Source organism: Prunus dulcis, chromosome 8 (genome assembly GCF_902201215.1).
Source record: "Prunus dulcis chromosome 8, ALMONDv2, whole genome shotgun sequence".
NCBI classification, from domain to species: domain Eukaryota; kingdom Viridiplantae; phylum Streptophyta; class Magnoliopsida; order Rosales; family Rosaceae; genus Prunus; species Prunus dulcis.
In genome coordinates this window covers 6,154,117-6,164,440 of record NC_047657.1, presented here as the reverse complement: position 1 = coordinate 6,164,440, position 10,324 = coordinate 6,154,117, and the positions used below count along the sequence as shown (strand labels likewise).

The 10,324-nt window shown below is 36.6% G+C and overlaps 1 protein-coding gene across 1 annotated transcript; it reads right to left on the bottom strand.

Annotated features, from left to right (window-relative positions):
* Positions 1 to 2,613: 2,613 nt before the first annotated feature.
* On the bottom strand, positions 2,614 to 7,527 carry LOC117636570 (calcium-dependent protein kinase 11-like). The gene is made up of 7 exons (XM_034371132.1): positions 6,797 to 7,527; positions 5,638 to 5,781; positions 5,359 to 5,511; positions 5,130 to 5,245; positions 3,544 to 3,711; positions 3,184 to 3,408; positions 2,614 to 3,044 (listed from the first exon to the last, which is right to left on the bottom strand). Exons 1-7 carry the CDS (start codon positions 7,347 to 7,349, stop codon positions 2,910 to 2,912), a joined length of 1,494 nt encoding a protein of 497 aa, XP_034227023.1. The 5' UTR covers positions 7,350 to 7,527; the 3' UTR covers positions 2,614 to 2,909.
* Between the last annotated feature and the right edge of the window lie 2,797 nt (positions 7,528 to 10,324).

The window sequence follows — 10,324 nt, the reverse complement described above, 5'->3', positions numbered from 1 at the left end:
CAAGATTTGCGGCTCGGCAGACTTGGTGTCCCGAGACCTGCCAGGATTGCGGCTCGGCTGACTTTATGTCCCCGAGACCTTCCAGGATTGCGGATCAGGCTGACTACGGTCCCCTGCACCCTGCCAGAGCGACTCGAGTTGACTTGGTGTTATCGAGGAATCTGCCGGCGGGACAGGCTGATCATAGTCCCCTGATTTCGCCAGTTTGCGGCTCGGGTAAGTCTGTGTGACGCCCGAGACCTGCCAGGGAATTGACGGAAATGACAGGGGTACATACTGGTGGTATTTTCAAAGGATTCTGAGTTTCTTTATTAAATGTTGATTTTCAGCTCTTATAAATCAGTTTTTCTGATTTTTCGGACGTAGAGCCCTTTATATTTATTCAGTTATGAAAGGTCTGAGTACAGAGTTTTTATACGCGTTTGATTTCAGTACTTTTATGAAAGCTTTGAATTCAGTGGTTTTTGTATGAAACTTTCGAGCTTGAATATGACTGATATAGAATGCCTTGAATTGACTATGCGTGATGTAAAAAGTAAGTATTCAGTTTTATTTAGTTAAATTTCTTTTTTTACAATGGGGGATATTATGTTTATGAGAATTGCTTTGAAGAACATTATTTTTGGTCCACTCACATTTTTCAAACTGTTTTTCGCCCCCAGGCCATAGAGGTACGCGGGATCCACCACCGGGCCAGTCATAGCTTCCGCACCACCAAGTAAGGTAGAGTTGTAGAAAATCCTTTAAACCTTGAGAACTTGAGAATATGCTCTGATATACAGTTGAAAATTTGGAGATTAGAATTGAATTGATTACTGGAAACATTCTGGCTGTTGGGTGAAATATTTGAGATTGTTTGACAGGTGAAAAATTTTGGGATTGATCAAAATACATAGGAGAATCTGCCGAATTTTCGGCAGAAGTCTAAGGAAATTTAAAGAGAAATTGAAGTAAGAAGGGTAAAAAGGTCATTTGTGCCCGACATTCGCCAGGTGTCGGACACGCACAGGACTTGACTCCAATTCCAAAGTGGAAATTGGGTCTGGTCCTGTCATTTTTAGCAACACCTATAATACCCAATTAACACACAAATCAATACCACAAATCAATCTGTCGAAGAAAATCATGAAGAAAGTGCACACACAGCCCAATTGTATAGTGTCATCTGCTCTGTACTCCTTTTCATCAATTCATGATTTTGTGCAACGAAATGCAAAGAAGTAAGAACCCCTTGAACATCATCCATGGCTCGCATTTGAAGTTTTTTATTCCATTTGAAATACCCATCTATTTACTTTAACATTAACCAAAATCATAGATATGAAACCAATCTCAAAACCATATCAGATGACCCAAAACAAAAACCCATCACCCAATTCTTAGCTAGCAGGAATAAAATACCCAGTTATTTACTTTAATACTAACCAAAATCATAGATATGAAACCAATCTCAAAACCATATCAGATGACCCAAAACAAAAACCCATCACCCAATTCTTAGCTAGCAGGAATAAAATACCCAGTTATTTACTTTAATACTAACCAAAATCATAGATATGAAACCAATCTCAAAACCATATCAGATGACCCAAAATAAAAACCCATCACCCAATCCTTACCTAAAATCACAATCACAATAAAGAAAAACAAATTAGGGTAATCTGAAGCCCAAATCAGATATCTCATCAATTCCAAACCCTAGACTCTAGAGAAACTCCTAAACCAATTTCATACAAACCCATAAACCATAAACCAATTTCAGAGCAACCTCTAAACCCTAAAACCCTAAACCAATTTGGAAGAAACCCCTAAACCAATTTCATACAAATCCATACACCATAAACCAAATTCACAAAAATCCCAAATTTCTAAGAAAAGGAAGATGAACAGTACCTCGTGGATGTGAACCGTGGAGTTAATCTTGGATGGCTGAGAGAGGAAGATGGCTGCGTCGGAGAGAGAGAGAGAGAGAGAGAGAGAGAGAGAGTTACACGACAGAGAGAGCTGAGCGACAGAGAGAGACACGACAAAGAGAGCTAAGCGATAGAGAGAGACGGGCTGAAGAGAGAGACAGAGCCAAGAGAGTTGAGAGAGAACCCAATTTCTGAAAAAGTTATATGGGTGCAATCAGTTTACAATAAAGATGTATTTATAGGTGGTAGTTTTAAAAATTTTAGGGAGGGGTGGTATTTTGACAAAAAATTATAAAATAGGTGGTATTTTGAGCTATTTCCCAATTTTAAATATATAAATTAATAACAAAATTTTCCTTGCTTTGTGACAATATTATATTAACACTTTTTTCTGAAGAATTGGAAATTGAGATTAAATGAGAACACATTAGAGAATCTCTTTTTCAAGTTATTGCATAACAAAATTGAATATAAATGGGCAAATTTTCAAAAAAAATTTCAAAAAAAATGTAAAAAGTAATGCTGTCCATGTGTACAGGTTATGGAGTTATTATGGTGGGCTAGCTTATTAAAATAAATTTCATTTCAGAGTTCATTTTATTGACATGTGAAATGAACTATTGATCCCTAAAATAAAATATTGATATCTGAAATGAACTGAACTTACCACTGCAAGTCAAAAGTTCAATTTATTGAAATAAAATTGAAATGACCCTCACCATTGCAAATGCTCTTATAAGAAGTTTATATATGTACTTCATTCTGCTGCAACTCTTCAAGCCAAACTTTCTCTATTCTCTACTAAAACAACGGAAATATTAGATTTTGCTCTCAAAAAGACAATTAGTGATGACATTACAACATAAAAAAACTCTAAGAACCATAGCCATCATTACAAGATAGACAAACCTTTGGAATCAGCCAGCATAAGAAATGTAAACTATTCAATTCCTATTACAATTGCATGTGTACAAAAAATTGCTCTTTGTTAGTATCTCAGGTAGAGTCTTTTATTCCGAAAGCGTCAGCCAAATTAAAGTTCAAATTGCTTCTCATGGTTCTGCTCTTCCCAAATCCTCCATCACCCTTCCTCATCATTGCAGCAAACTCCCCATAATCAATACGGCCATCCTGCAAAAGTGGTGCAAGTAGAGTGCCAAAATTTAGAATAATATCGTTTCTCGATTGATACTTTTGCCTTGGAGAAGAGAATGGTGACTTTAGTCAGTCATATATCAAAGGAAAAAAAAAAAGAAAAAAAAACACTTACATTGTCTTGATCAATCTCTTTGACAATCTCATCCAGATGAACATCACCCAGACCAAACTCTTTGCAAGCCTGTTGAAGCTCATCAATGGTAATGTACCCACTGCCATCTTTGTCAAAAAAGGAAAAGGCTGCAACTAAATTCTCCTCTCTTTCCATCTTGTTTAAGTGCAAGGTAGCAGCAAGAAATTCACCATAGTCTATTGTTCCACTGTTGTCTATATCCGCCTGCCAACATTGATAAAGTAAAAATATTTTGTGAGGGGCATCCAAGTCAGTCATGTTAATAGCGTTGGATAAATTATGAAATTTAAATGGAAGAATATTAAAACAATTCTGGACAGTTTATGATGATCTATTAACTGCATCCATAAGAGACTTGATTTCAGATTCCATTAGTTCAGAGCCCACTCTTTTCAAGCCCGCTTTAAGTTCCTCAAATGTTATTGTCCCGCTATTATCTGTGTCAATCATTTTGAACAACTCTTTTAGACCACCAATCTCTTCTTCTGACAGCCTTTCAGCTATAACCTGCCCAAGGAAAAAAAGAATGTGACAGTGATCCATATATACACCAAAATAATTGTCACTGTAAAAGCACTGTCATTAGAAATATCAGAGATAATTGGTCCAAAACTAAATAGGGCATACACATGGATGCCCTTTGATGATTGAGTGAAAAATCCAGACATTTTGGTTAGAACTTTACTTAAACCACAATTAATTGATAGATATAAAAATCACATACAGTCTGGCTACTTCATATAGCCCGAAGTTATATAGAAGAAGAGAGCTCTTTCCTAACCTTTATTACAACCAAAACTATTCTCAACAACATGGACTCATGCTCTGAATATATTATAAACAAGTAATAATATACTAAAAAGATATTTAAAATGAGTAGTCTAAAATGATATTTCTAACCGCATTTTCATATAATATTGGTACACTACAAAAGAACACTTCTTGATCATTGTCAAGAAAAACAGAGTGAAGATTTCGAAACTAATAACCCTGTGTCTCAGTCTTATCAACCATTACAGTAACCTGAATGTTCTCAACGTGAAATTAACTCCCAGGTTGCACCCATATCATATCAATTTACGTTTCTTGTTATACAGATGAAAATGATAACTTAATTCAGCATTACTTCGTTCATGCTGTTTTCCAAAAGATTATGCATGCACCCAAGGGGATTCAACCACATAACTTACACTCCACCCTTGTTCTTACGGGGCAGGAGTACATCAAGACATCAGCACTTCTTTCTTTTCAATGGGATGTTCGGATTGCCGAGCACCTCATCTCTAGAAATAAGACAAGCAAATCACCATTCATCTAATTATTACTTCTCTTGTATATGTAGAACTTTGGATTTCAAATGCTGTACTTGTCTGACAATATCATATTCATATATTATCCTAATTGCATTTCCAAGAGGCCCTTACTAATGTCAGGTCTTGTTGACATACATACGAGTATAATAGGGTGAATCATCGAATTATTGTAAAATCCCTTTGCCCTTTTGTACTTCCAGCAGGCCAGATTGTGTTATTCTTTCATACAAGTTTTTTTTTTCTTGGCATAAGCCTCCCACCCTACTAACAAAACTACCCCGAAAAAACTCCAGAAAGAAGAACCAAAAAAAAAAAAGGGTAAAATTTACATTACCTTGGCAAATGCAATATTTGCTCTAGAAAACATGCAAGCAGCAGTCAGTGGTCTCATGAACATTCCATGTGTGTGTGTGGATGTGTATAAATTTAATTGGAAAGCAGACATGCTTTACACTTTTCCAAAGTCATGTTATTAGTTCTCATCTCAGAAATGTAAATTCTCACGTGAAACGAAAAATGAATTTACCAATTTACTACCAGGTTACTGTTGCAAAATGTGTTAGAATGATAGATATAGAAAGATGCTAGATGGTAAGAATTTATAAGACATACACGAAGAGCCATCTTTTTAAGTTTATTCATTGCTGAGAACTGCTTGAGGCGAGACAAAACAGCTGAATCTAGCGGTTTGTCTGGGGCAACTCTGTCATCCACAATCCATGGGTGACCTGAAATGAATCCACTTTAGAGTTGAACAAAACTACCATTTGGATAAGTTGTAACCTGATCTATACAACTATCACATAAAACCTTTTAGCATAGTAGGTATTAGACCACTCACATAGGACTTCATGGGCAGAAATTCTTTGCTTTGGATCCCTCTCAAGCATCTTATACATCAGATCTTTTGCACTTTCTGAAATATTAGGCCAAGGCTCAGATTCAAAATCTATGTTGCCATCTAAAATCTGTCTGAAGATCCCTGCTTCAGTTTCTGTACATATATGGAGAAAAGTTAATACTCATGTAATAAAAGAACCAAAGACAATAATGGTGTAAGTCTCACTGTTAAGGCTACTAGTCCATTGTGTAAGAGATTGTTACTAGTCAGGATCACTACCTGCCCAAAAAGGAGGAACTCCACTTAACAGGATGTAAAGTATCACACCAGCACTCCATACATCCACTTCAGGTCCATAAATCTTGGCTAACACCTCAGGTGCAACATAATAGGGGCTCCCAACTACATCATAAAAAACTTGTCCTGGAGCAGAAAAAGATAGAGCAGTGCACGTAAACAACCATTGTTATGTAGGATGAAACACCATTCGAGCGTGGCATTGATAGCAAACCAGTTAGAAACAGTTAAAATAAAATAAGCTGTATTCTGCCAAGGGCAATATATTCGGAATTTTTGTTTCTACAAACCAGAATGTTTTAGATCCTGAGACTCAGATAATTTTATCGATAGATTGATGATAGCTCAAAGGAATAATTGAATGCATTGGCATACTGAATAAGATATAGATTCCTTTTAGGATACCAATACCATGATAGATGAGCCATTAATCCCAAACTTAAAGGAAGATCCTAAGGCTTTTAGTTTAAATATTTTTTTAAAAAAATGACCTGTTTATGGAAGCTTAGAATTCTAGTGTTCTGTGTGCCAACCAAACAAGACTAATGTACAGAAGGATATGTTGAGTGTACTAACACAACACAATATAGCACCGCGTTCGAAAGGAAAAAAAATGTCCAAGAAAGACACTACCAAAAAAAATTCTTCGCACTTGCAAACAGGGGACAGAGAAAAACATAAAGAAAATAGATCCCCGGTCCTCGTAGATGGAGTTTCATATGCATTTAAAATCTTCCCGTATCCAAGACTAAGAAGAGACACAACTTTATAATTCATTGAAAGGAAAACTGCCCTTGTATCTGCCATCAAAGTGACATTTTTTTTCCCTAGGCAGTGTGGCAAGCACAAATCTATAAGAAGGATGGTTCAGGAAGTTCTTTGATTGAAACAAAAGGCTCAAGAAATTCTTCAAACAGAAAAGAAATCAAGCAATATTAGTTCAATAAATAATCAGAAATATATTTAAAAAGGTCAAAAGCCCAATTTGTAAAATAAGAATTACCCATGAACCCGCCACTCTTGAAATTAATATCAACCAGACCAACATTTCCATTTCAAACAAAAACAAAAAAAGAAACAATAAAAATGGATCTCGTTAAATTAAATCAAACAACATATCGAAAAATAAGAAAACCCAGACCTGGCTTGTAGAAGACGGACAAGCCGAAATCGGTGGCCTTGAGCATGGCATCATCCGAAGGAGTATCAAACAAGAAATTCTCGGGTTTGAGATCCCTATGCATGACACCAAGAGAGTGGCAGGCCTCAACGACCCCAACAATGGTCTTGATGAGCTTGGCAGCCTCTCTCTCACTGTAATGGCCCTTCTGGACAATCCTATCAAAGAGCTCGCCGCCGGCGCAGAGCTCCATCACCAAGTGTACAAACACAGAGTCCTCGTAGGTGCCTTTGATCTGAACAACGCTGGGGTGCTCGGACAAGTGGTGCATGATCTGAATCTCCCTCCAAACGTCGTCGTAATCCTCGGGGGAGAGGAGCTTACGCTTGGGGATGGACTTGCAGGCGTATTGGTCGCCGGTGGGCTTGTGGGTGCAGAGGTACGTGGTGCCGAATTGGCCTTGCCCGAGCTTCTTGCCCATCAGGTAATGGTCTCTCAGTTTCGGCGTTTCGTACGGTAGCACTGTATGGCTGCTATGGGGCTTCCCCGATTGCGATGAAGCTCCTCCCGGCATCTCTTCAGATTTCTTGTTTCGTTTTTCAGATTTCTTGTTTCGTTCTTCAGATTTCTGATTCTCTCTACCTCTCCTTCGCTCTGAAACTGTTATTTCTGTTTCTCTTCTGTTTTGCTCTCTCTCTCTCTCTCTCTCTCTCTCTCTTTGTTTGGTTGTGGATTGTGGTTGGTCGCTATCTGAATCTGAGTCTCATTTATTTATTTATTTATTATTTTGTTTTGGTATTTTTCTGATTATTTTGGTTTTATGGGGAAGTAAGATTGGAGCCTGAATGTTCCATAATTCTATTGTTGCTCTACGTCAGCATTTTATCCGCACGATAAAGTGGGGGCCACAATCCATTTGGATCATATTTTATTTTGCTTCTTTTGTTGGAATCATGCTGTCCTTGTCACTTTTGGGTTTACAAATATCAAAGAAAGGTCGGAGGAAAATTATTATTATCAAAAATAGAAATTGAAAAACTATAGCATCGCATGAAAAAAATTTAGTCTGCAATGTTGCTTATAAGTGTTGTAAAGATAGTGGGTGGAGCCCACAGATTAAATTCCTTGTCAGCCACATCTTGGAGGAATTTTCTACATACCTGCATAAAGCTGGCTGCTTCCATTCAATTAGCCTATAAATAGGCCAGCCTCACTACGTACAAAGACACAAAAAACCAACGGAGAAGAGAGCCAGAAAGAAAAGAAGGAAGAAGGAGAGTGAGGGGAGAGAAATGAGAGCCGTCTCCAAGAGAAAAAAATTAGTGAGTTAAAGAGATTGTAAATATTAAGATTGTAGTTCTATTGTGAAAAAGTTATTATTGTTGTTCTTCGAGGACATAAGCATGATCGAATCTTGTTAAATATTATATCTTATTTACTCTACGTGCACCTTTAATATTCTCGCATCATGTACCATTCTTTTTACAACAATAAGATCATTTTGAAGATTTTAATGCTTTTGTTCTTTAGTCACTCATTTTCTATTGTCTTCGTTTCATTCATGTTCTCAACTCTTGTCCATCTTCTTTGTATCATTTTCTTGGATTCCCTCTTTTTTTTTTTTCTATCTTTTTCTATCTTCATTTAATTATGATCAGACATCGTGGGCATCTCATTTTGTCATCTTACCATTATTTACGGAGTAGGAGTCTTTATTTACTCTACACCTTATTCCTTTTGTACCTTATCTTGATTTCCTCTCATCGTCTTTTCCAACTTTATCTTTCTATTTAAGAATAGTTTTTTTATGCGAAAAAGGGAAATTATAAGGAAAAGCCACGCGGGCACGTAGGCCTAAAAAAATAAAAATAAAAAGGAGAAGAACACGCCATAGAAAGGCCATTCTCCCAGTGTTGAGAGGGGGAGAGATTGTGACCCAGATTAGCTAAACCATCCGCCAAGAAATTTGTTTCTCTGTAAACATGTTTGCAAGCAACATCATCACAAAGGGAACACATTAGCATGATGTCTTGAATGAGCAACTTGATACTCCAAGAAGAGGCTATTATTCTTTCCAACCAAACACATAATCTCCTTCAATGTCATTCTTCTTACCATGAGTTCATGTGAGAAGGCTTCTAATGACGACGTTATTGTTCGAGCAATGTACTAGACAATCCAAACATGATGGTTCCGTTTTAGGCCGTGAATTCAAGAATTGTCATATTGAAAAACATCATTCTGATCTCATGGAGGACTACTTAATGGAAACACCACTCTATCCCTCAGTGAACTTTCGTGGGCAATTCAGAATTCGGAGAGATCTTTTCTTTCACATCTTGATGATGTTGTTGCATGACCACATCGCCTGCATCTTCCTCTAAATTGAATGTATTGCCACTATGGGAAGAATCTATGGGTGTTTGTGTGGGAGATTCAAATTGGTCATTTCATTTTGGGCAATCTTTTAAGATTTGTCATGCATGGTTCAACTTGAAAGGCTTTTTCATACCCTTATTATCATTTTAAAAAATAATAATAATTTATTTTTGCATGCACGTCCTACTCAAATGGGTAAAAGAAGCGATAAGTTACAACATGAAAAAAAAAAAACAAAATATGAACTTTAAAACTCGAATAAAATGAGTACTAACCCAGTCGCTTAGATTGGCCCCACTTGTAGGGCTTGTATTGGCCTTAATCAAACATGTCATCCAAAGAGAACATTATTGGTTGATGATCATAAACCGGAAAGCAATGACTTGAAATATTCATGGCTCTGATCCAACACTAACAGATTATTCTCCAAAAACTTATGTTACACACGAACCCAAAAGGTGTCATTTGGTTGATTGATGCCAACCGGCCCATCTTCAAAGATAAATGTCCACCCCTGCATAATGCCTCATCTTCTTGTGGTTTCCAATTGACACTTTTTTTTTTGTGGTTTTGGAGCCATATGAAACAACAAAGAAGGGGGAATGAACACAATTAAGAAAGTGAGAAAGGAAAACATATTGAATTTAGTTGTAAAGAAAGTGGTGGAGCCCACATAAAGAAAAGAATGAAATAATATTCAAAAAGCTTAATGATGATGTTGGAGCTCAATGATGATGTTGGAAGCCATCCAATTTGCCTATAAATAGGCTTCCCATTGCTTAGCAAAACACACCAATGGAGAAGAGAAGAAAGAAAGGAAGAGAAGAAAGGAAAAGTGAGAGGAAAGAAAAGAGAGTGTGAAATCTGAGTGTTAGTGAGTTCTATCTGAGAGAATTCTGTCAGTGTAAACACCAGAAGAGCAAATATAATTCTACTCTCAATATTTAGTTGTACTTTTCATACTCTGATTATTTTATTTTTACAACAAATTTGGTTATTCTTTAACAAATTGATTGCTATTTATAGAGTTTGAAATGAATTTTGAGGGTGGACCTGATTTAGATCATCTTAAATATTATTTTAACCGTTAAATTTTAATTTGGGTAATTGGATTTTTTTTTTTTTTTTAACCGTTGAAATCAATCAAATTTAATCATGGTCGTTAAATTT